This window comes from Ammodytes marinus (assembly GCF_949987685.1).
Source record: "Ammodytes marinus genome assembly, chromosome: 23".
NCBI classification, from domain to species: domain Eukaryota; kingdom Metazoa; phylum Chordata; class Actinopteri; order Uranoscopiformes; family Ammodytidae; genus Ammodytes; species Ammodytes marinus.
In genome coordinates, this window is record NC_137227.1 from 9,594,042 (window position 1) to 9,621,541 (window position 27,500).

General features: G+C 41.7%; 1 protein-coding gene across 3 annotated transcripts in view; it reads right to left on the bottom strand.

Moving 5' to 3' along the window:
• mta2 (metastasis associated 1 family, member 2) overlaps positions 1-27,500 on the bottom strand; it is a 37,381-nt gene that overhangs the window by 3,463 nt on the left and 6,418 nt on the right. For all 3 annotated transcript variants that reach the window (XM_080052072.1, XM_080052071.1, XM_080052070.1), the window contains 15 exons: positions 19,055-19,122; positions 14,559-14,652; positions 7,861-7,978; positions 7,493-7,556; positions 7,261-7,378; positions 6,533-6,635; positions 5,881-5,980; positions 4,323-4,511; positions 3,420-3,494; positions 3,259-3,317; positions 3,058-3,158; positions 2,659-2,798; positions 2,004-2,232; positions 507-596; positions 300-418 (listed from right to left, as the gene is read on the bottom strand). In XM_080052072.1, coding sequence (XP_079908198.1) covers positions 300-418; positions 507-596; positions 2,004-2,232; positions 2,659-2,798; positions 3,058-3,158; positions 3,259-3,317; positions 3,420-3,494; positions 4,323-4,511; positions 5,881-5,980; positions 6,533-6,635; positions 7,261-7,378; positions 7,493-7,556; positions 7,861-7,978; positions 14,559-14,652; positions 19,055-19,122 — 1,667 coding nt within the window. The remainder of the gene's footprint in view (positions 1-299; positions 419-506; positions 597-2,003; positions 2,233-2,658; positions 2,799-3,057; positions 3,159-3,258; positions 3,318-3,419; positions 3,495-4,322; positions 4,512-5,880; positions 5,981-6,532; positions 6,636-7,260; positions 7,379-7,492; positions 7,557-7,860; positions 7,979-14,558; positions 14,653-19,054; positions 19,123-27,500) is intronic.

Genomic DNA, 27,500 nt, shown 5'->3' on the forward strand with positions numbered 1-27,500 from the left:
GCAACAAGCGTTCTCCACCTTTAACTAGTTTAAGTAGAGATATTGAAGTAGGTCACAGATGATAGTTCGGGAAAATAATAGAAGCATTAATAGTGGAGTTGACAGCAGCTGATTCTATGCGGTAATACAGGTTGTTCTGAAGCCGTGCTGAAATTATGCTCGTCAATCATGCAGGTAAATGCCTCTGTGGACCTTCGTAGAGAAAGGTGTTATGGATGACCGTAGGTGGCAGAGAAGCTGACGCACACATTTTCCAAAACGGAGACAAAAAGGGAGGTGAGTGTATGTGTGATACTGACGCTCTCAAAGGCTCTCTTTCCCAGAAGGCTTTGGCCCACTCGTGGCTGGCTGGCCTGGTTCCTGTTGATGGGTGTCGGGGGTCCTCTAGACGCCTTCAGTTTGAGAGGAGCTGAGATGGCTGCACAGACAAAACAACACATGACATTGAGCAATGTAACATTAAGAATGCTGCTGACAGGAAGTGGTGTCACATGATGCCTTCTTACCTAAATCCTTCACTATGGCGGCCAATGACTGTCGAGGCACCACCTTGGTCTTTAGAGGAGTTTTTGTGGCTTTTGGCAGCCTGATGATGCCTGAAGAAACACACATGGACAATCAAACAAACACTCAAACCAATCCACAGTGGTTCCTTTCCTTAAAGGAATAGTTCAACATTTTACATTTTTAGCTTTTTGCCTTACTCTCTGGCTCAAGAAAAGACGACAGAAACCAATCCTGTAAATGAGCATGCACTTTTAATAAAAGAAATGTGCATGAAGCGGTCAAGTTAGTTTGAAGTTGGTTATTCAACAAACTTTCATCAGCTACGTCTTTTTGTTTCCACCTTCAATCTAACTTCACCAACCCTTTTCTTGAGCCGGAGAGTGAGGCAAAAAGCTAAATAAATAAATAAATATTCCTTTAATGCATTTGTTTTTTTAGGGCTGTCAAAATTAACGCGTTAACGCAGGGTGATTAATTTCTGGAATTATCGGCGTTAATTTTTTTAACGCATGTGCAGAATGATCCGCCCCGTACATCCCACCGGCTCTGTACTACAGTCACTGCTGACCCGGGATCAGTAGCAGCGCGCAGCCAAACATAGCAGCACGTTAGCCCGTGCCGTGTTTTAAAGTTTTAAACTGCTAACGGTCACGTCTGTGTCGGGGGCATAGATAGTATATAAAATCAACTGCCGCGGGTGAAAGTTGATGTCGGGAGCAACAGGAGGAGAAACATTGTCCGCTCTGTTCAGAGCCCGCGAGGACAAAAACGTCTGCAGTTTTCAGAGGTGTGTGTGATCAGACATCAGCTTCGTTTGAGATGTCGCCGTCTTGCTAAGACCTGCGCAATTATGACGCTCGGCTTGCTGAGCGCACAGCATTTTTGTTGTGTGCTCAACAAGACGCGCGTCATAGTTGCGCAGGTCTGAGCAAGACGGCGACAAGTCGAACGAGGCTATCAACATAACGTCGGCTTCATGGCACACAGGAACAGTCCCCTAGGATGTGGTCGCGCGTACAAACGCACGCACGCACACACACACACACACCGCGGACTGTAATCAAGTTGTATTCAAGAATGCACAACCTATAGATTCACCAAATAAATGCCATTCTATAGCCTATCCTGTATTTTCCCAAAGACATAGTAAAGAGACAAACCAATTGAATTATGGTTTGGTAGGTAGGCTTATATATTTTAGTTTGATTTAAATTTATTTTCAGTATTAAAACCATCATTTGGATTTTCAATTAATAAATATACTAATTTTAAATGTACATATCCACCTTCTGTCATTTATCTTTCCATTCATACAACAATATACAGAGAAAATTCGAATTTTTCGGGCATATTTCGAATGGTAAAATTAATCGTGATTAATCCACAGAATCCTGTGATTAATCTGATTAAAAATTGTAATCGTTTGAGAGCCCTAGTTTTTTTTTAAATATTCAGGTAACTAGTGAAAGTGTTGTGGATGTGTGTAGTGTACATACACTCGGCCTTGACAGCGTTGGCGTTGATGGAGGCGTAGGGCCGCCGTGCTGCGCGGCGCGGCTGCAGGATGTCTTCACACACGCGGCGGGCCACGCGGGTCAGCTTGGTGGTCTGCAGGATGAAGGTCTGGCGGTTCTTGGCCAGCAGCTTGGCTCGGCCCTCGTTACGGGTGAACGGCGACAGGCCCTGCACCTCCTGACGGGTCATGTGACCGCGGGGGCCTGACTCCTGGAGGGGACAGGATGGAAGGAACACCATGAGGATGCAACTCACCTTTCATTTACATTTCCTTTCAAGGGAGCCAAGGCACCTGGGGCCACGTGATTCTGAGAGGTCAATCTTGTTCAAAACTTAATTCTAAATTTGCAATAGTAATATCGATTTCTAGACAGCTTTTAACCAATATTAAAAACATTCCTTAAAGCCTCAGGAAACCTGTTATCAAATTATTGTGGTATATAGAAGAACATCATCTAAACCTAATTTAGTTTAAGTTCATCAAACTTAAATGACAATATCTGTATATTTGATTGAGAAATATGCCTGACTCTTTTCAGAGGCTTACTATCATGCAACTATCTTCCCAAAATGACATAGTAAGGATGAATTTGTGGACCTGAGTTTACAGGGGATTAAATGTGAGATGAGACTTACAGAGCCAGCTCTAGCAGCGCTCTCTAGCTGTGTGGGGGTCTTCAGGCCTCCATACTTCTTCCAGTAGATCCAGCAGGAGGCGCACAGTCTGCATTGCATGTTGGGAGGCCCCCAGGCATACCACTGAGGAGACTGTGCCGCTGGGTTGGTCAAAGTACAATCAGAAGTCAAAGTTTGATTTCCTACATTTGCTAACATGTATTATATTATGAGTGGTAGTTCTTTAGAGAAGAGTCTGTAGCGGTCATAAACCAAACAGACAGCAGGTAGGCTCTAACTACTGAAAAGTACCTGATTAACTTTCTCATAAAATATAATCACAGTACAGCAATATGTCTTTATGTCTGCAACTCACAGAAACTGTCCCCATTCAGTCCTTGTGTCAGAGTGTGTACTTACTGTGGCAGCTCTCACAGCTGAGTCCTTTCTGAAAGCCTGCTGCCCCGTTCATACCGGGCTTGCTGCCTGGTACCATGATCTGGTTGGGGTTGGGTTTGGTGCTGGTGAGAGGAGGAGAGAGTGGACAGAAGAGTGAGTTATTCTGACATGACTACTTAGTCCATGAAGGTATTTTGTGGAGCAGTTTGCAGTTATACTCACTAGGTGGGGATGTACACCTGCTTCAGCTTGCTGTCTGCCTCCGCTGCCTTTAGTCGTTTCTGGCAAAAGGAAGCAGGAAATGGGTTTGTGAGGGGCCCAATAGAAACATCCAGTCAAAGCTAAAACAAATAGTGCTCTTTAGTATTTTGTGGCAACCCTACTTGTTGGATGTAGCGGTCAGTAGTCTTCCACATGTAGTAGAACTGGACCACACTGGCTAGAGACTTCCAGGGCAGCTGAGGGAGCGGAAGAAAACATCAATTAATTGCAAAGATACAACGTCTAACATCTTATTATCAACAGTAATTATACAGCGCTGATGCTGTTGTGTGATTGGTCAATCATGGCATTTTACTGTCCGTTACTTCCTGTTAATGACTGCTGTTAGGGATAATTCACCGTTGCTATGGGTAACAGACTGTTGCTACGATCCTACAGACATTGTTTTGATGGATCACTTCCTTCCATATCAATCCACTGACAGACGTCTACAAACAGTTCAATCCTACTCCTTCAGAAAACAATGGAATACTTTTTCAACTTTAATTTAAATGGATGTGGAAAGCAGGGAACTTCAGAGTCATGTTTATTTTCTGAAAAGACTCCTTGTTGACAGTCAAGAGGTTAGGAAGTTTGGCCACAGAGCTACATACATTTTTTGCACCGTAAACAATAAAAACATTTCTATATAAATAAAATACAATTTAAATCAACATTTTATTTCGATTAATTTGAGTAAATAGCCGATTAATAAGTGGGAATCTATTTTTTAAATTAGTTTTTAGAAAGTAATACGGTTCTTTTTTTGGTTGGGGATGTGATACGGCTGTTTTTTTTTTTCATTTCTTATGTAAAGCACTTTGTGTTACCTTTTTGTGTATAAAAAGTGCTATATAAATAAAGTCTGATTTGATATGATAAAGTATAGCGAACGGGTCACCCTCTATGAACAAAGACTGGCAAGGTGAACAGGAGCCAGACCCGCAGTGGAGGGATCTTGTTCACCTTAAAACACATGAATATAACCCACAAATCAAGCTTCAACATAGAGAGGAGGAGCTTACAAAGTCCTGGCGGATGTCGTTGAAGTCTTTTCCGTATTTCTCCAGAGCCTCTTCAAACAGCATGGCCTCCGAGGCGCTCCACTCCTCCATCTCATCCCTGCAAAGCACAGGCCCCCCCTGAGGGACCAGGGTGGACATGGCTCTGGCCAGGTCGTACTCGTTCTTCTGCAACGTGTCCATTGCATGGAACTGACAGCACAGAGGAAGTCATGCAAACATTAGTGCTTCATCATCATTGCACACATCTGTTATTTTTGTATAACATGAATATATTGCTACGGCCTGATGTGAAAAAATGCATTGTGATAATTGTTTTGCTTTATTGCCGAGTCCTAAGGAAAAGATTATCTAATAATCTAGGATGTGCCTAATGCTGGGCTTACACTAAAGGACTTTTAAAAGACTTTGAAAAGACTGAAACCCTCTTACATCTAAAGACAATCAACTTACACCTGAAGACAATTAGTCATTAGTTCTCAGTCACAGACTGACAGGGGGTCTCATATTGCAAGACTACAACTAGATTCCTTTTGAAATTAATATCATTTCCAATCATGCTACGGGGGATTAAAAGTGATTTCAGTGAAATAAAACATTTTTTAGCAGGTAAAATAGACTGGGTGTATAAACAACTATATGCCCTTATCACGTAGGCTTTGTGTCATGCATGATCACGTTTAAAACTGCAAACGCGATTGTGATTATATTTAATTAGAAAAAAGTTAATTCAATATTCCGAGCGGGGGACATCCTGTAGTTATTTGACCAAATGTATATGCTGATATCGTCCCCAAATAACTCTCACTCCTAACCCTGTATTTGAAGGTAAAGTGTTAAGGTTGCGCGTGACAACCTGGTTCTCCACCCGAGGCTGCTACGTGAAAGTGTCCGGAAAAAGAGCCTCGAAGCTGGACACAGGTCGCGACTAATGCCGCTCCTCCTGCGTCGTGTTTGGTGCAGAAGAGAGTGGGACAGTGTTCACGTCATTTTGCTTGAGCCGACCCCTTAAGACTAACGATAATATCAAACATGTTTGATAATGTCGGAACGTCAAGACGGGGAGAAGACCACCATACACCAAACGACTGAGATTACAGGCACGCGTCACAACTCCAGCAAGACTCCCGTGATTTCAGTCCGACATTGAAAGATTGTCTGCGACTGTCAAATCCCGTGAAAAGTCGTGTAGTGTAAGCCCAGCATTAGTTGATATTGTACAATAAAAATAGCAAATTAAATTATGTGCAGCCAAATAACTTAGTGAACGTGGGGATTTTGGAGTTCTTGGGCACCTGAGTAGATATCTGCTTGGCAATCTAACCTTGTTGAGTTAATATCGCTTTCTGCATTGATGCCGCAGTTATTACAAAATAAATCTCATGAATTGTACTACTGTTGTGTACTAACAAGATATGATATAAGATGGGTTCCATTTGAAATAATTAATAGCTTCACAAATAGTGAATACTCAAACTTTTTTCCTTCAAGTATTTGGCTCTAATTGACAATATCATTATAGTATGAGGACACAAGCACACATAGCAGCCAATGTTCTCACCAGTGTGATGTCTCTAGAGGCTGCGGCGGCACTCATATGGAGGCTGGGCTGACGGATGGAGCTGCTGCAGTCCAGGGCCCGAGCAAATGTCCCCACAGCTCTGAAACAAACACATGGCTGTTACCATCACTTGTCTGTTTAGAAAGGCATGCGAGTACTGCTGAATGTTCAATGAATAAGCACTAGATGATGTGGCTCATTGGCCAATTTATGGGAAACAGCCAATAGATATATAAAACACAATAAACAAACAAACAAATATACAAACAAACAAAAAACTATCCTGCACTGTGTAGTATAGAATCGTTCCATTTCCAAATTCCAGTACTACAATGCATATTCTAATGTGACTTTGCATATGCTATAACAACCGTGGATAAGCATTAGTCACTCACGTTCTGCTAACATCTGTCAAATAATACTAAACTTTCACAATCTTAAGCTCCTGCAAAACAACTGATGTTACATAAACCAACCACCAGAAAAAGATTTATTTTTCCCACGACAGATTATCCAACTTGTTGACAACCGATGCGTTCCCTCTAAAACAAAAAGCTGTCCTGCAGATGGCAGAGGAAGACGTCGTCATGGCAACAGGATCTAGTGGTGATGATGATGCAACAGGGTGACAGATGGCCGGGGGGAGCGTTACCTCGCCACCACCAGAAACTGGTCGATCTGAGGGTCTTTCAGCAGGTTGTCGGGGTCCCACACCTTGGTCTCCAGCTTCTCCTGGATCCGGTTGTCTGATTCATCTGAGAAAAAAAGGGGGAAATTGGTTTAACTAAAAAGTGGTCTAGTCTTAGACTCTTTACCATTTCTGCTTCATTTTTTATTTTATTTTAAAGCCCTTGCAAACCCAAATGCACAAAATCTTTCTAAATATGTAATTTGGGGGAATTAGTTGCCTTATAGTGAGCATCTGAAAAGAGTAAGGCATTTTTTGTCAAATCTAAATGAAAAAGATCATGTCATTTAAGTTTGATAAAGTGTACAAACATTCGGTTAAGATGAGGTTTTATGCTCTGGTTCTTATGATTTTGAGCCAATCACGGCAGTTCTCCGCTAAACATTCTATTAAAATTCCATGACTGAGTGACTGTTGTCGTGGAGACCATTTGACACATGAGCCACGCCCACACAGTCCTGTCAAATGGTCTACACATTAGAAAGGCATTTTTTTAACTAAGTTTTCAAATATTTATGGGCATTTATTGTCAATCAGATATTTGTAAGGGCATATTGAGACACCTAACTTTGATAGCATGTATTGATTTATACTATTTTAGAACAGGTTTCCAGAGGCTTTAAAAAGGTGGGAAAGGCTCAACTAGCTACTGAATTCAAAAGACATTTGTTTTCTTTGCATCTCCAACCCACCCTCGGCTAGCTTGTCGGGGATCTCTGCCTGATACTTGGAGCCCACCCGGATCTCTCCCTGGTCTGCCAGCAGGGTCTTCTGGACGGGGTCGAACACCAACGAGTAGAAGAAACAGTCCTGGATGGAACACAAATATTACGGCTACATGCTTCACACTTTGCAATCGAAAATCCTAAAAAACAAAAACGAAAATAAATTGGCACATAATTTGACAGTGAACAGATGTCTTACCTCTTTATCCAGGTAGCCAGCCAAGACGTCCGTTTCATTGAGGAGGGTGACGTTACATTTCCCCCTGGGGAGACAGAGAGGAGCATTCAGAGACCAGTAGGTGTCAGACAAACATGGACACATTCTCTACAGTAGAGATGCGCCCATCCACTGCGTTTCAGTTCCAACCCTAATGCGGTGTGTGTGTGTATATATATATATATATATATATATATATATATATATATATTTTTTTTTTTAATGGTCGGTGGTAATACTACTATGTGTAAGTTCTAAATGCTTAAACAAAACAGCAACTCTAATTGAAAAGAGCTCACTGTGCAGCTCAGGTCTTTGGATGGGAGTAGCTGCTGTTAGGAAACACGTACCGTATGTGAGTAGCAGGTAGAGATTCAAACTGTCGCGATAGGAAAAGTTCTCTGTGTTTGAGCTGGTGTTTCTGTGGTTCGGCCAGTGACGGCTGCTTCGACTCCTCCTCGAATTCTCCTACAAAACAAAACACATCTGCATCAGCATCATACTCAATACATATCACATTCACAATCTTAACCAGTCCCAATGTGACCTGCTGGCTTAAACAAAATTACATACAGAGAACAACCACAGGTTGGATTTGAACCGGGTCTGCTGTGAGGACTGAGCCTCATGAGGGGGACGCTTGAACTACAACACCACGACAACCCTACTTGTGTTAAATAATCTTAATCTCAAAATTGACCAACATAATCATTATTGAACCTTTCTGGTTGAGACAACGACATATGATCAAGTCCAGTTGGAGTAACAGATCCTGGAGTTGGAAGTCTTGCAAGACTTGATGCATTCATTTGTTTTTTCAGGTATTTAATCACTGCATTTACCATGAGACATGCACTTTGCAGCAAAGGTTAAACCAAAATCAGAGACTTGTGCGTGAGGGGGCCTGCGGGGCCAAACTGTCGTATTATTGACATGAGTAAGGAGTTGGCTTTTTTTCTGGTTCTCTCTGAACATGGCCTTAACCCATTGATGACGGCTGCTGCGCGAGGCCACATTGCCTCTCCTGCCTGATGCTGCATCGTGCAGCATTGTTACTTTATCTAATTTTCATGGCATGCGCAGCATAGAATGCACTGTCATTGGTTCAAATACACATGAGGTGGGTTTTGTTGATTTTTTAAGACCACGTGACCACCCAAAAGTTGTGTGGTTTGCCGAAAATCACATCAATCAAAAAAATAAAAAATAAAACAAAATAATAAAAAAAAATAAGCCGGCTGTGTCAGCGATAGTGTATTACAGAACAGTTAGTGGCGTTTGGTGCGCAGAATCAAGGTCCACTATAGGCTACTGGCGAAAATCACACTAAATATTTTATATTATTTATTCTTTTTTTTCTCCCCCATCTAATTTTGACGATTTTTAGAAAAATGTGTTGGTGTGTAAGCGCTAAGGGAGCATGTTTAAATAAAACCTGTGAACCTTAACTTTTAAATGTATTTTATTTTATGTTTCTATGTGCTACACAGGCTTAGATATTTTGGTAGACTTGACAATTCGTACTATTTTTTCAGAAAAGCCTCAGGCATTAAGGACATGCATCCTAGATTGCCATAGTCATCAATGGGTTAAGCCTTAGGCCGCTATGTTCATGTAATGACCGTTTAATGTCCACTTACTGTAAATTCCTCTCTTTACTATCGCTTCCTTTTGCCACAGTTAATGTTTTGTTAATCCCCCTTAAAGTATTTTATAAGGGTTTAAAGGTCATCAAATGATCAGGTTATAAAAAAGTGATACCGAGTGCTCAATGGTAGGATTTATTGAATTAAGACATGTATGAAATAGAACCATGTACTTGGGTATTTTCCATCCACTACAGTGCAGTTGACATTCTCATATGACACCCATGTTTCTGGCCAGTAAGAAATGAAAAAAAATTAAGTCAGTTATTTTTTTTACAAACTGGAGGGAAAGGGACTATCGCTCCTTCTCCGGAGGGTTCTGCCCCTGCGCTCAGCCACAGGAAACCCTGTCAGTGAAGGCGAGAGAGCGCGCAAGAGAGACAAGAGAGCGAGAGACTTAAGCCACACCCACTTTCTGTTAACCTCTCAACCCCCCCTCCCCTCCTCCCCCTGTCCAGCTAGTCCCTGCCAGACAAAGTAGGAAACCCTGTGTACCAAACCTGAGGCGCCCATCCCCCCCCCCCCCCCCCACCCCCAACATGCATCCCAAACTCCCTCCACACACACACACACACACACACACGCACACACACACACACACAAACGCGCACACACACAAAACCACACGTACACAAAAGCAGCGACAGGCACTTAAAGCGAACACTGCATAACAGCATCACACTCCTGCAGACAAACACACACATTTTCACACAAAACAAGTCAGTATTAACTCGTTGCATGCTGTGGCCCTTGGGAACAGATCAAGGGCCTTTTGTTCTTCACAAAGGAATAGAAAGAGGAGTCTGACAGATAAAGCAAGATTTAATACAAATGGGCAGCAGCAGAGAGAAGCCACTTCATCACTGTTACTGGATCTCAACGGCCAATCAGGCCAAAGCAGAGCATGCTCAGTTACACTCCACAACATAGATAACTTCCTTGTTAGGGTTGGATGGACTTGGAAACTATGATTTTGTTGAGTAGGCTTTTCAAATGGAGCTTCTCCAAGCAGAAGAAGATGGAGGGAAAAAGTGCTCAACTACTTTGTTTGCTCAAGTGGATGGGTATAAAGACACTTTAGGATCAAGTGGTGTCAAGTGTCTCGGTGAACTGTCTTTGGTGTCATTATCCTTTATAAATGTTTGCATTGCGAGACAATTGTAATACAATATTTTCTATATAAATGGTGAATCATGCTTCTTAAACTACTTAATTTGTTGAGCGAGCAACTCATTCTTACATTAAAACATTAAGCATAAGAAAATAAATCATTCCATGTTTACTTTGACATCAATTGACTATAATAACACATAATATGTAACCGTATTCTGAGTGCTTCATGCCACTGTGCTCTGAAAAATTATACGCAAGTTTGGTACATGTTGGAATCATGTAACAACTGGGTATTTAGAATTGGCCACTTTAATGTGGATGTGCTGCTGGTTGTCCCAACATGAGCTTTAGACCAACATTAGCACTGTTTGAACCAACCATTAAAAACACAGTTCTCTCATTCATTTGACTGAGACCAGCAGCTCCAGACAGCCACAATACGACATCATTCAGCAAGACACTGTATTGGCCAATCAAATGTGGTTTACTCAAGATTTGATTGACAGTACTAGTAACACAACTCCACCATGTTGGTTAAGCTGAGTTAGCTGGTAAACTTACACACCCCCACATCTGTCATAACAGTTTGTTATTCAAATATTGTTTTATTTTGACTAGTGGATCACATTTTCCAACAGATCCACATAACAGCGAAAAAACGCACTTTAAAACATACAAGTACCAAAATCTCTAAAGTGAAACTGTTCAAACTATATCAGGAGTTAGTAATCACATAGGACCCCATAGCTTATTGTGAAAATTCCAGTTCTCAAAATGAACTTCCTGAAAAGCATTTCATGTCTCAGCGATACTTTCAACAATACGGCCCACCAACACCACACCTGTGTTGCTTCAACTTTGGTTTTAGGTCTAAAGGCCAGGACACACCGGCCCGATAATCGCCGTCGTAGAGTTTCGAGGGGACGGAGACACAAATCTGTTTGGTGTGTGCCGTGAAATCGGTCGTAGTTGATGTCGTCGGGCTTCTTTTGAGCCGATTGAAATCGGCGGCGGACAGTCTTTCAGTTTGAGCAATTTAATTTGTGGAGGGCTAGCGAATCAGTGAAGCCCGGAAGTGAGGCGGGTAGCACAAACAGCTAACAACAGTTAGCCATCGTTTTAATGTGTTTGTTTGTTTCGTTCAGCGAGTACTCACATTAGGGATGGGCATTTTAAGAAATTTCATTGATCGATCATCGGGAAAATTAACGAGCAATTATCGAGCAATCGTTATCTTTTTTTACATATTAAAAAATGCCAACAGAACATCCAAAATACAGCGTTTTACCATAGACTGTATACAAGAGGTTTTTACTCAATTACATCTTTATTCCAAGATCTTCCAGGCAAACAACAATCTATTAAGACAAGGCAACTTTTTAAAATAAAATAATAATAAAATGCGGCGCTGGTTAAAGCCCGAGGCTATGAGCCAACAAGGAGCCAATGCTACGATACCTTTAAAGTTTAAACACATATGCGCCTCCTAAGATGCTGCCAAAGACTGCATAAGGGCACGGCACGTTTCTCTGAGTGGTAAAGGACCTAACGTTACTTCATCTAATAAACAAAATGTGCAAATTAGTTCCCTGATGAAGGCGAAGTATGAAAGCATGGACGCTAAAGTTAGCCGCTAATACTAGCGGCGCTAACGTCACACGTTAAACAGGGTCGGATGTAGGCTTCAATGTACAAGTGGTACATAATTCGGTTTGTTTAAGTGCTGTACTTATACAAGGTTTCACAATGCTTAATGAACTTAGTTATTGTTCTAAAGCTGTCCGGTCTGATGCCAAACTTTGCCTTGACTTCTTCCTGTTTGTTTTGACATCTACGGCAGCTCGCAGGCTGCTGCCTGAGCCTGTTCTGTTGTCTCCTACTACTAGTTAAGTATGTCCCCCTGCTGGTAGGATGTTTAATTGCTGCCCATACAGTCTATGGTGCTGCCACATAGTGAAACTCATTGCTGTGCTGCCGGACTCACACTGCGCAACACAACGGCTATATGGTCGATAACAATTTCACGTGCTCGACAATATTCTTAACGAGCAATGATCGATTAATCGATCAATTATGCCCATCCCTAACTCACATGCATCAACCCTTGTTGACTGCTCGACACCATGCTCGACACTCTTTGCTAAAAATGGTGCTCTTTATGGTCCATAAATATAAATACGTATTTCTATCTATGTTTATGGGCTAGAGAGCCATCCCATCATTTCCGGCTTCCGTATTTTTTCGGGCCACAATACAGATTAGCGCCGCCTGCTGTTATGGAGACATTACGTCCCGCGCAGAGCGTACGGAAAGGCCACAGTCGGTTTGGTGTGTTTTTTGCACTTTTTCGGCCGCGACGGGAAGACTGGAGCTCCCTGAATCGGCAGTCACCATTTTCGGGTAGTCGGACTGGTGTGTCCTTTAAATTACATTTAGCCATTTTAGATTGTTTGTATTAATTAGCAGACTTCACAAGAAGCAATACTGCCCAACCAATGGACGAATGCAAATTTTAAATACATTTCTGAATTCAAACCGTAATAAATTCAAGCCATGGCTTTAAAATAACTAATGAAACGATTATGTTTTCAGTAATAGGATACATCAGAGAAAGACACCCAACTCTACGGAATCAATTTAAATGTATGACGACAGCATTGTCAAAGATAACCAAAGCATATTTATTGTATTGGCAGTGGCACCACTAACATATTGTGAAGAAACAGTAAACACAGTGCACATACATTGCTATTAAGAAACATAAAAAAATAGAGAAAAACCTTTATAAATTTGTCAATTAAAAGTTGGTGTCAGACTCAGTGTTCTTCGAAAAATGCTGTTGTAAAAATCACTTTTTTACCAAAATCAGTGAATATCTCCTCACAATACGCTTCCTGTCCATAGCTGTCCCTTGTGCTGGAAAAAATCCAGTGTTAATACACACTGAATCTCAATGTAGTGGGGAAGAGGCAATGGTGCACACTTTGTAATCTCTCAAAATGCTAGTGGTACCATAAAAAAAATAGAGAGAATACAAATATTAGAAAAAAGTTACACAATATTAGCTATGGTGGAATCTATAGTTCCAGAGAGCTCTACTTTGTAGTTCTCCTGACAGTAGAACAAGCCAATTATAAACCCATCTTCATGAGTGGCCTAGGCATTATTTATCACTCAATCTGGAAAAATGTAAAACGCTCATCCCTATGGCCAATCACGCAAAAATAAACGAATACCGTAATATACCGTGAAACCGCCATCATTTATAAAAAATACTGTGATGTTAGTTTTTTGTCACACTGCCCAGCAATAAGCCTAAACTCTTTAAACTGGTATGTAAACAAAGGGGCCACGTAGCTAGCAACATGCCCGTAAACAGAGTATAGGATGTGTAAGTACACTGGATTTTTTTTTTCACGTTTACACAGTGTAGTGGATTGTAAGGAAATATTCACCGATTTTGGCAAAAAGACAATTGGACATCAAGCATTCACCAGAATCACCGACCCCACCTTTAAGGTAGACGGCTCAGTCTCTTTAAGATACTAAAAAACCTTTACAAGCGCATGTCGAGGCTGCTACAATGACAACACTTGAGGAAATTATTCAAGTCGCTGAATTTTGTCAAATCTCAGACTTGTCCACATACGATCAGTGAACAAACACTTAACATCTGTGTGTGGTGTTGAGTACAATGGAAAAAGAAGAAGCATTAATGCATCCATTTTGAGGTGTGTGTGTGTGTGTGTGTGTGTGTGTGTCTAGATGTCTTTGTCTGGAGCACTGCGGCCCAGGAGAAGGGAGGGGGAGCTGGGGTTGGGGAGCGGGTAATGAGTGAATGTGATCAGGCTTCAGTAGTCTGCATACTATTAGCACCATCCCACCACCTCCACCCTCCTCCTCAGCTCTCTGATCTCACACACAAGACAGAGCTGCTGGGCTCAAAGAATCAATCAGGGTGGGGCTGAGGGGGGCTTGGCACGCACCACATACTGAGACATTACCATTGGAAGTTTATATTAGGAAAAAAATTAAAATTAAAAAATGTAATTGTGATTTTTCTGACAGATATTGTGATTTGATATGCAATATAATCTTCAAGCTTCGGTTCAGCAGTGTGCAGAGTATTAGAGCCACGCCAGGGGAAAATAAAGAAATAAAATTACGAGAATAAAGTTGTAATTTCACAAGAACAAAGTTGTAAATTAACAAGAAAAATACAAACAAACATAATTCAGCTTAACATATTTCCTAACAGCAATCATATAAGGTACAGTCTTGGTACTCACTTGCATTGCTGTCAGCAAGGGTGTTGAGGTTGCCCGATATGTCTCGCCTCCTAAACAGACACACCACCTTCGCCTCCACGTTCCCATTGGCTGTCTGGAAGAGCAGAGTCAGAGGTTACGGTTGAGCATTATCATAAAGCATTGATATAACCTCCTCTATTACAATCCTCTATAACCATCTCTTTCAAATGCCAAAAATGTTGTGGCCACCACTGCTTTTCTCTAGCCCCTTTTACACACTGTGATAATCCGCTAATATAAAAAATGCTGCAAACGCGGCATATTGGCGGATCAGTGTGTTCATTTACACAGGGTTCTAAATCCCGGAATGAAAGAGGGCCGTGTGATGCAACGGCGTAACCAACGTCACCATGCTTTTATTGTGAAGTATACCATAGCGCCGGTAAGCGGCTTTACATTTTTTCTTTTTTTTTTCTTTCTTTGTCTCCAAAATTGTTTCATCTTGTTGCCTTGGGGCTTCTCCCTCAGAGACATTTAAATCCACTGGCTGTGGCCGGACTTCAGCACGTCTTGAAAACATCACACTTGCCTCATCCCTGTTCCGCTAATACAGGTTGATGTTTCACAGAGAGCAATCAGGGAATTCAGGAATCTCACTATCATATTGAAAGGTGCAGTCATTTTGGAAAATGCTTGTTGTAATTTTTTTTTTGTCAAAATCAGTGAATATCTCTGCATGATCCTCTACCTGTACGTGAGCTGAAAACAACATCTTCTCTTGGCTCTGTAAACCGGCATGTTGCTAGCTATGGCGGAACCCCCTTTGTTTAGATACCCTTTGTTTACACAACAGTTTACAGAGCCTCGACTGTGTATTGACATCAGATTTGACATATTACATGACAGGAAGCAAATCGTGAGGAGATATTCACTGATTTTGACAACAAGCGTTCTCCAGAATCGATGACTGCACCTTTAATTCATATTCTGTCTCCAATTTCAGTTTAGCTTTTCATCGGTGCTGAATGTCAGCATGGAATCTTCAGGTTGATAAATGATAATGGACAATGCATTGACAGATTATAAGAGGAGAGAAAGCAGCCAAACACACACACACGCACGCACGCACGCACACACAGAGCTTGAGAGCTGGCCACTCTCTCACTATCCATTCATTGTGCTGAGCAGCCATTAGCACTCAGGGCGATGCGATCCTCCTGGTGCTCAGCAGAAGCAGTTAGATGGAAGAGTGTTACATAAATGAGCTTAATCCTTTGACTGGGAAACAAGCCTGTGTCGTATGCTGCTGTTGTTACATAAGTGGCTCCTGTACCAGTGTCCTGTCACTACAGTGGCCACGCTTTACCAACAGTGTGAGGAAAGTCACACAGGGGAATGGTGTGTGTACAGCATGTTGGACTGGAGCATGATGGAGGTGTCCTAATTAACCATTGTATGCACCAGCCAGACAATCAGAATTTCCTGCATCTCTGTGTATATGTAAGCGCTGAGAGCAATACGCCTATACAATTCCAATGCGACATTAGCAGGTATTACAGGAACATTGTGTAATGGAAGAAAGAGAGACACAGGGTTCAACATAACTTTTTCCAACATAACTGGTACCACTCGGATCCACTGGCCCGCCGGGCCAGTGGATCCGAGTTTTACTGGCCCCTTGTATATTTTCACTGGCCCTGCACACACTTTTTTTTCTTCATAATTTAGTGTCAATCATTTTAATACCTGTATTAGAAAAATAACCATATCTAAAGGGAATATCTATACTGTAACAGTATAGATATTCCCTTTAGATTTGGTTATTTTTCTTTTAGTTAATTATATGAAATGTTGATATTGCTCATACACATAATATAAAACCAGGCAAACATATTGAATTTGAAGCCTACAACTGAAAGTATGTTGAAAGAGTGGGCCAGTATTTTAAAGTCCAGTAGTTTGATGATTGTTTTTATTCTTGAATTTGGGCAGTTTAATGAATAGTTCATCTGCAGAAGTCATGTTCAAACATAAAAAAAAAATAAGAGATGAAGGTCTGATCATTCTTTGTGGTGTGGTAGGCTGTTTTTATTACTTTCTCTATATGCATTAGGGATGTGAATGTGTCGACCGAATGACCGGTTTTCCACTTGCGCTCAAGTTGACTTTAAAAATAGAATAGAAATCCGAAAATCAGTGGGTTATGCCGTTTTTTAATGGGAGATTTCACCGTGTACGAGTTCACGTCTGGTCGTGAGCGCGCTGCAGGAGTGTCACTTCTCCATGAAGTGTCAGCTTCACATAAGAGTCCGGTGTGGGACCATTTTTTCAAACTATTGATAAAAAACAATGCAGTGCAAAATATGCAGCATAAGTTAAACGCTCGTCTAAAGGTGAGAACACACCGGGCGCGTTGGGTGTGGTGGGCGCGTTGAAAAATCCTATTTTTGCATAGGGAACCATTGGTTGGGGCGCGAGGATCCGTTGGCCGCGGCAAAGCGTTGCTTTGGGCGCTTTGCCAAAGCGTCAAAAAAGCGTCACCGCGCCGGCAAAGCGTCAAAAAGCGTCACCACGCCGGCAAAGCGTCAAAAAAAAGATGAAAATATTGAACTTTCAACGCTCCGGCGCGTGACGTTTAGCCGCGTTGGCCAATCAGCGGTGAGCTTGACCCTACGTCACTGGCAGAGAGCCGGAGGACAGAAAAATCTGAGACAAAATGGAGGCGCAAATAATCACCGCTGTGTGTGCGAGACCGTGACAACACAGAGGCAAACACCGAGTAGGAAATGTATTTACGGCTGGCTGCCTGGTGCTGTATGAAGCCGCTCGGGGTTACAAGACGTGGGGAAAGTGAACCAGGAGCAAATAATCACCGCTGTGTGTGCGAGACTGTATAAACACCGTGGAGGAAATGCGGCTGGCTGGTGATATGAAGCCGCTCGGGTGGGGAAAGTGAGCCAGGAGAATGGGCTTCCTGGTTAATTCAGTAAATATGTGTGGCTGTGCTTAAGCCGATAAACCAAGTTAGCACCGGTCGGATAGCGTTAGCTAACTCACCCGGCTGTGTGCGGCCACCACCTCCATATAATGAACCCAAACATAACGGCTAAATCCGGGGAACTTTCACAACGAGTACAGCGAAGCACCGGTGTTTATGCCTGCCCTATAGGCTATCTACGCCAGCCACGGTCCCGTCACAGCCAGGTAATGTAGGCTACTTGCCTTTATTTTCTACTGCCCTGTGCACAATGCTGCTGTAAATGTGTTTGGTATGGTGCTGCCTTGCTGTTTGTGTTCATTTCCGAGTGGCGTGAATCTGCAATGCTGTTTTAAGGCTATTTGTTCCGTTCACTTGCTGTTTATTTGTTTTTTGGCACAATTGTTGGCCGTGTAGAAGTTGTTTTTGTGTGGACATGAACGTTGTTGTGTCGGGTCGGATCTGATCGCAGCCATGGTTGATTAGGGGAATAAATATATCGGGGGAGACTAGCTGCGTAGCTCCGTTCCTCGGACTCCCACAAAAGATAGAGCGCAGCGATGGGGATTATCTCAGCCATGGTTGATCAGAAATAGAAAAAGCAGGGGAAAATAAGTTTCGGGCGGGCTCATCTACGTAGGCCATGACGTAGGCGCGTTGCTTTTGGGCGCGTTGGACAATTTTTTGACACAAAATGACCACGCGCCAGATCGGGCGCGTTGGTCGCTTTGGCCCAAAGCGCCAACGCGCCCGGTGTGTTCTCAGCTTAAGACTATGACGTTAAATCACCTTAGAAACACACAATGCCTTCGTCCGATCACAGCAGCGTTTCACCGTGTGATCTCGCCAGCGAGTGAGCCGCCGCGCAGATGAACTGTGGTTTGTGGCCAAAATAATAACCAGGGATATTCTCCCCGTTATTTCAATGGGAAAGACTTCCGCGATCTGATTGAATGTCTCGAGCCTGAAAACACAGTGCCAAACTGCGCGACTATAGGAACTGTACAGTGAGCGGAGTCCCTCCGTTCGTTTCTGTCTACAACCGACACAATCACCGGAGACGCATTCACAGCGTTTAAATAAAGCCTCTCATTTGTATTACCATTGGGGCTTGAATGCAAATACTGTAACATTACGGCGGCAGATAAAGGAAAAGCGCAGTTATCATTTTCTGCACCTCAACCTCTGCTGTGGGAAGACAGAAAGGGGGCAAAGCAAGTCGATTGATTTGTCGACTCGCAGGCGGACGGTAGGCAGCTCTGCCAACGGAGCGAGAGTGCACCCGCTTGTTGCTCCGCCTGTCAAAACGCCCACGCATCGGTCCACTGGCCTTTCATTAAAAAAATATATTTTATATTAGGTTTATTATATTGAGTCTTAAATAAACACTGCTTTCATTCCGACTCTCAACGCGCATTTCAATGAACCATGATGTAGTCTACAAAAAGATACTGAACTGTGATTGGCCGTGACAGGCCAATCAACTTGTCCTGCATATGATTTTACTGGCCCCGGGCCATCGGGCTATATGTTATGTCGAACCCTGGAGACAACTCACCTTGTTGAGCTCTTCTATTCTGCGGATCAGGTAAGGGTTGCTGGAGGAGTTCTCAAAGTACACGTAATCTGAAAAAAGAAAAACAAATCAGATGAATGTTGTATTAACATTGGGAATGTGTACATCAATGCACATAGTGGAGGTGTGAGCGTTTACAAAAAATTCTAAATGGTTAAACTACACATTTTTTTGTGTACACGTTTAACCGTTTCATTTGTCTTTAGACTGAGTCCCGCTTGTTGTTGCTCACGAGCTGGCCAGCTGATCGGACCAGCTGTTTGAGAAAAGGAAAGTGAAACTGAAGGCGGAGTAGTTAAATAGTTAAATTAATAAATATTGTAACCAAACACAATAATGTGTTGTCGTATCTGCTTTAGCAGCCTACAGTGGCTCAAGTCTAGCCTGGTGCTACCAGACCATCGTACTTCATTTCATTTGTACAGAAGGTCTGGAATTGCTGTAATTGGCAAACGTTCACTCATTTGGAGGCGGGTGTCTGTCGAAGTTTAAAACTATTGGATCTGCCCAGTGCCACTCTGGATTAGCCAACCAATCGCATCACGTTTGGTCATCACGTGTGTCATGAGCCGGCTTTTGATGGTGCCTTCCAGTTGGACAGGGAACTCGGAAATTTCCGACTTCACTACAATATTGTAGTCTATGAATCTACCGGTACCTGGCAACAGTAACTTGTTAGAGCCTAACGTTTAGTTATTTGGACGAGAAAGGTTTTAGGCGTCCATACTTTCGCGAGCAGATGCACTGGAACACAGACAGGTCGGAACTCGGAACTACCAAGTCGGAAATCTCCTTCTTCCGAGTATAAAGGAACGCAGCATTCAACTGAAACTGGAGCGTTCTCAGCCACTCGCTATGTTCGCTGATTGGCACGATCGTAGATTCTCCGGAGAATCTGGGAAATGCGCTGTACACCAGACTGACTACTGAAGGGAAAATGAAATTTGGCCGGAAGTAGGCGGGCGGGCGGAGCCAGGCTAGCTCAAGTCACCCCCCACTCCTGAAATAATTTTTTTTAATTAAAAAAAATCCTAAAGGGTTATGATTTATTAACCGGTTACACGTATACACGTGCACACCCCTAGACCATACCTCATAAAACATTTGTATATATTAAATATAGTATACAGTCAAAATAATTTAATACATCTTACAGTAGCCCCAGTTTCAGGTCAGTTTAAATCTTTCCTGGTTTTGTGTTTTAATTGAATCCCATCAGCTCTTCACACATTCTGAGGCTTTGAGGGCAGGACTGAAAAGGTTTGGTCCAACCTGATGGATAAAGGGAAACATTGATCTTGACCCACACACTTCTAATTGGAAGCGAGTCCGTACCACAGTTAGAAGATGTGAAAAGAGCCAGGCCCTGTGTGATCAGTCAATGGGCCGGTGTAATGTGAGCTCAGGGCTTCACACTGACCTCATGTCATATGATCAACTGATACGTTTGTGTTAGTCTAGGGTCACAGGTTAAGGTTAGGATGTGTAGGTCATTACTGCAGTGTTACCCATTTTCATTCTATCTCCAGTTTTCTAGAAGGTAGCCTTTTAAAGGTGGAGTCAGCAATTCAAGAGAATGCTTGTTGTCAAGCCTAGGCTGTGTTTAAATATCAATTTTTGTATTTATTTTTTTGTATCATCTCAAACACAGGGATCCCAAACACAGTACGGACAGGGATCCCAAACACAGTACGGACAGGGATAGTGCGGAGATATTCACTGATTTCACCACCTTTAAATCCAATGAAAACAAGGAAGACAAATTGCTGCGATAATACTGGTTCTATTGGAAAACTATTGTGAAAATAAGTGGGAAGTGTGCCTCTTGGCCCATGATGTCACCATAGCTGCCAAATAGCTACAGCATGTAATCCGATTGGAGAGGTAACATGGTCTGTAAAGTGGCTGGAGCAGGAATCAACAACAAGTGAAGTTGACACACGTCTAACCCTGCCTAGCATCCCCAAAGACTATCAAGTTTATGTCAGTACAATCACTAGGGGTTTCCCCCGACAACCATAAATATCCACAACACATTTTATGGCAATGTGTCTATTGACTTCATTTCACCCTGTCAAAGTATTCATTTTATCCTACAAAAGGGAAATCAAAGAATTTAATTACCTTTTAAAAAAGGTAGTTCAATACTGTCAGTGAAATAAATACTTTTAAGACCTTATTTGAGTATATTAAAAATAAAATCTGTGCTCTTGTAATGCTTTTAAGACCACACAGTTACCCTGCTGACATAAAATGGAATAGTACAGAAACGTATAGGGCTCCCCACATAGCTATATGATTTCAGTTAGCAGCAGAGCAATGCAAGAGCAGCAGCGTAACAGTGTGTGAACTTTACAAGCCAAGTGTCATTACCAGATTACCCAACCACAAATCTAAGTGGGATGGAGAAAATGGCCTTGCATCTGCAAGACAGCAGAGCTGAAAGCAAGTGAAGTCTAATGAACTCATTTCAAACCAGACACTGGAACCTCATCTCCTGCTGTCCAGTGTGATTGACTGCTTCACTGGAAGCGCAAGCTCTTCACTAGCATTTAAAAAATTGATGTTTGTGAACTGTAAAATGTTTTGAGGAGCAGGTGTGAGAATAGAAAATATAACAACATTTGCCTTTACACTTGAAAGAATGAATGTATTCACTTGTGATATTTATCGATAACTGATTGTTGAATTATTTTGCAAAAATAACGCACCCCGAATATAACTTTATTTCTGGAGATGATTAATGAATCAAATCTTACTGTGAATTTCATACATTCAATATAACATAAGCTGAAATAATAGGTGCTGTATTTCTCTTTAAACACTTGCACCCTTTTAACACAGTGATGACACTTTGAATGAACTCTGGTAGCCCCCCACCCAGAAGTCCCCTTCTGACCCAGAAGGCCACACATGTTTTGGTCTAGGATTTTGTTATCTCCTGTCTAGACTAGTGCAGACTTCCTCCTTTCTGCTCTGCCTGCTTGTGACCTCTGCAGCAGGGACAATCATGCTTAGGCATGTACTGGGCAACTTTGCCTAGTGTGAGTGAACCCTTAAACTACACCACTCCTCTGCTCCCTTCACTGGTTACCAGTGGCTGACTGCTTCAAGACACTGGTATTTGCGTACTTTGCTGTGGATCAGGCCCAGCTAACGTCCAGGTCTGATAATATTATCTATGTAGAAACGTGTGCTTTGTGTGACACTGACAAAGCATGTAGGTCTATTCCATTGAATCCCTAGCTGTTCACAGCCCAATCCTTCCCACACAAGGAAAAACAGACCCTGACCTGTTAAATACTTCAGCTGGGCTGATATTTCCAGTGAAATAATGCTGGCCGACAAGGGAACAGATCAACTAAAATATGGTAGAATGTACACAGAAATGATGGATAACTTCCAGACTAGGCCTATAATGCCAAATAATATCCAACAGCCTAATTGGATCAAATCCTGCAGCTGAAAGTATGCTCCTGTATTAAATGGCTCAGGCTCATGGTGTGGATGAGGTGTATAGAAGCTCTTAGTCACATTAAAAGGTCAAGAGGCCAGTAGGCTAGCCTAGAGCTGCAGGGTGCTCAGATGAGTGTCATGCAGTGCAGTCAACATTCTTGTTTCCCCATGTATTTCTTGCAAACACACATAAAGACGATATATGACATATTAAGACCACATATCAAAAAGTAGTTTTGACTTCTATTGTTTTATCCTGCAATTAAACTGAATTTCTTTTTACAACCATCTCTAGAAGACAAAGTGTGGCCAATGTGCCCTTACAAATACATCTTCCTTCAAACAGCTTTACATTAGCCATATAACACACCAGCACAACTAAGTAGAATGCCATTTTAATGTAATTTGACGCTTATCAGCCAGTCATTTATTCACAACAGTTGGCTAAAATGGTTCTTAATTTTAAAGATCATAATACTTTTGTGGACGGTTTTAAATGACTGGATGTTTTTTTTTATTATGTTTGTGAATTCTGTTCAGATTCTATGGTAGTGAACATGGGCTCACAATAGCAGTTTTTCGTCCTTTATCAGATATCACACAGTGCCTCCTTGCTACCGTTTGAAGCAGTGTGTGGCTTCACGTTTAGCCCCATCTGGTCCTCGCACTAGCAGGGACCGAGGGGAGAAGATCAGTGGGTTTCTGGTGAATCACCACAAGCAGAGCTGATGAAGGCAGGATTCAGACAGGAGAGAGAGAGAGGATTTCTTGCTCTAGTTAGCACACTGATGGGAAAGCCCAACCAGAGAAGCTTCACCTACTCACAACAGCACCATATTACATAACACTGGCTCAAGCACCACTCTTTGTGAGTCTAAAAGGAAACGTTCTAACTCAAAAGACATAGTGATGATAATGAGAAGTTAGAAGTAATTATTATATATTCCAGCTCTCCATCTTTTCTTCTTCCCCAGAGGGACACATTAAAAAAGGTGGAGTCAGCGATTCTGGAGAACGCTTGTTGTCAAAATGAGTTTGTCAAAATTCGGTGAACATGTCCTCACAATATGCTACCTGTAAAAAAAAAATACAGTGTTAATACACAGCCTCGGCTCTGTAAACGGACATAATGCTAGCTACGGTGGCGGCCCCCCTTCTTTAACATACCCATTTACAGAGCCTAGGCTGTGGATTAACATTGGATTATTTTTCAGCATGCACACACAGTAGGGACAGGTAGTGTATCACGGAGGGAGGAGATATTCACTGATTTTGACAATTAAGTGATTTCGACAACAAGCGTTCTCTAGACTCACTGACTGGACCTTTAACAAATGGTCTTCCTCCAGCACTGATGCCAGCTGAGTGTATCAATGATGGATGGGGATGATGGATCAATGATCCAGGATATAAACAATGAAATTGAAAAGGGTTCAAACTGTCTAGTGTCTACCCTTCTGAAGAAAAAATCACGCTCCCTTTGAGAAGGTTTTAAGTTATGTATGCAAGAATCAATTTGGTAGAGAAATATCTATAAATAAAAAGTGCGCTATGAGCCATGAGTGTTTGTTGTGGACGTATGCAGCGTGGTGCAATGTACAGGCAGGGTGCTTGAGGGTGAATGAAGAGGAGAAAGCCCTTTGACTAATCTCAGGGGAAGATAATGATCACACGTGCAGGTTGAACACTGTGTGCCTTTTGGAGGACTGTTAATAAAGACACTGGACCAACACAAATCCTTATGGAGCACAAAATCCATGGACACTTACTTCAGAAATATAAACTCATTCTGACAGGTTAAAAGAAAAAGCCAGCAAGGACTTCATTAAATACAGTTGTTTTTGTTTGGTTGTTTCTGCATTATACAACTTCACCTTGTTACTGTGTGGGCTTACTTAAAAAATGTATTTCTTATAGTCATTACATAATCGCTGTTCCAAACTGCAAGATTGTCCAGTGTGCACTGGACAGCAATATCCCACAAACCATATCAGAAAAAACTAGTGAGGTAAAAACAACATAGACAAATTCTGTAAATTATTTGTTGAGAAAATCCAGCTGTGCAACATTAAAGTTAAGGTTATCTGTAAGTTTTCAAGACTCGGTTCCAAAAACAACAGTCAGTGAGTTTTCACTTTAGCCCTAAACAAAATAACAGTTCCGCAGGTTTGGGTATCACTTTGACAATGTAATGTTATTCTTTCCAAGAAAAAAAAACAACTTAATTAGTAGTAATAGAAAAACTATAGAGATACAGTTTGAACCGTTCCGACAGCCAGGTTTGTAGCAATAATGAAACTCCATCTTTCCTAAAAGACCAATTCTAATATAAAGACTCCTAAAATATTAAGCTCTCTCATAATAATGTGTTAGTTGACCTTTCCATGGACAGTACATAAGCTCCCCTGTAATCTTCCTCTAGCTAAAATACCCACAACCATTTCTCAACACACCCACACAAATAGAACTTTGTGTTTTTCCATCTACAAAAGCTACAATTGGCATAGCCACATGCGTGCACACCGACTAACGCGTACATAAACACACACACTTTGCTGATGGTTAATGGAGTAACGCCAAGTTAAACCACAACACCGACGGGTAAAAAAAATTACTCGAACAGGGAACTACTCATCAGTCAGTCGGTGTTAACACCAATATAGTGAATGTATTTAAGGTTAAAAAAGGTATGGGCGAAGACCTTATATTCACTGGAGAACAGCTCTTGAAACGTTACTTGATTAAGATTATCCAATTAAAACCAACTCTGATGTCTCAATCACAAACTCTTACATCAGACCATAAAAAGTACGTAGCATGCAGTTAAAATGAGGACATACTTAACTTATTTATTACATCATAACATAGCGCCTTGAACCTGACTCGGCTTTGTCAATGTGACTTAACAGTGGATTGGGAGTCAGGATCCCCAGAAAGCATGGCGATTTCTACATTATGCCCGGATGTAGTAGGGCATCCAGGTTAGTTTAAGCATGCTGTATCTGCCAACAGGTATTGGGACATCCTGTATGGAAGAGTTTATTAGACTTTAATATCTGTGAAAGCAAAACAGTTTTGTAAAAGCACAGAAGACAATTGACAAGTGTGTATCATGATTCACGCGTATTTCACTATCCACAAACCTGTAATTTTTGACTTGCAAATATGTAGAACTTACTCTGAAAATACAAAGTCATATTTACGCATTTACGGATCTGTTTCTGCTTGTGAAAAGGGGTTTGCATATTTGTGGATTGCCTCCTGTGAGTTTGTGAGCCACATTACATTTTTACATAATTTTGTCCAACTTCTACCACCGAGATCTGTAGAACAAGCGTTACAAATGTGAAGTGCAATAATTTGTATGTGTGTAATTGTGTTTTGTAAAGTTATATCCACACAAAGAAAAAGCGATTTGCAAATATGTAGAATTTAGTCTGTAAATGTGTATTTTAATTTTGCATAATTTTTTAATTTTTTTTTAATGCAAATAGTTTCACCACAAAAAAAGACATGTCAACTCTTATTTACACATTTACAGAACCATTTCTACATGTGAAACTGGCTCTGCGCATTTGTGGATCGCTTCCTGTGCGCTCACGGAATATTGTCCCATTCGTGCCGCAGGGATCTGCAAAACGCCACCTGTAAAATGAGGTCTGTATTTTTTAATTCTGTATCTTTAGGTGCAGTTAGACAGGTCCACCAGCAGATGGCGCACTCGCGGCGCAGCCTTTATCTATCGGCGAACCACATGGTCCCCTTGACCAATCAAAAGAGCTTGTTTAGGGGCGGCCACCTCATTGGTTCATTTGGAGGCCTGTCACACGAACAGAGGAGAGAAAAAAAGCTGTCCACAGCTCAAGCTCATTCTCGAGTTCGTCGGACATTATTCCTCGTTAGTGAGCAGGAAAGCAGCTGGCTGCAGACTAGCGGAGCTGAGTATCGGTGATAAGAGAGGTATGTTGTTATGCTGACCCACCATTATACTATCATACAGTAGTTTGTGCGCTGGTCACCTGCGAGGGTAATCAGCATTTCTTGCTAGGCTATTTAGCGAGCTAGCTGACATGTTACACACTAAGCATGATTATTTGAGTTTGTCGCCATCATTTTTAGCACACAGACATGCCGCGACCCGCGACAGGCAAAGCTTCTCCCTTTCATATAATATTTCAATTGTAATACAACAATATGCCAACTAATTAGATGGTCATTTAAATGCAGGCTATACATGTGTGGGGCATACCTCTAAAAAAAATTAACGTTTTACTCTTAGTAATATGTGTGTTGGTCACCTCCTGTGTATCTAGTAAATGGTGTTACAGGGTTAAAGTGATAGTATTGTGAGCTTGGTGTAGTTAAAGAATTGCAGTAACATTGCCAAAGTATTGTGATCAGATGAGTTTCATAATTATGCACTTCAGGGGAGATTGCCATTATAAGAATTTAGCATGGTAAAACATGATTAGCATCACCTTGTTTATTTTTATATTATCCATAGTTTACAACGTAACACATGCTGTCAAAGAAAGGTACTACAAGCCTCCCCCTGACTGTTATGGTGCTTTCAGCTAGACCTGATTTAAAATAAAATAATGCTAAGAATACCAAGAGCCACTCGAAGTGTAATGAGATTGTTATTAAAACATGTATATTCGTGTCACATGATTGTGTAACCTATAAGGTTTCTGTCATTCTTGTAACATATGGTATTTTTCCTCCTTTAGGAAATGCTGCTGAATCATTGACTGACTGCACTACGGACCAGCAAAGCCATGGTGCACCTGTGGACCTAGACCATCTCCAGTTTATACTGTTACGGGACCAAACCAACTTCAGATCCCACATGCAAATCATTGGTTATGTGAAGGGTCATCTCTCTCATATCCCGGTTAAAATTACCCTATAGATATCACACTCAAGGACTAAAGGCAGTGCATTAACCCAATGCTCATTACTTGGTTACCCA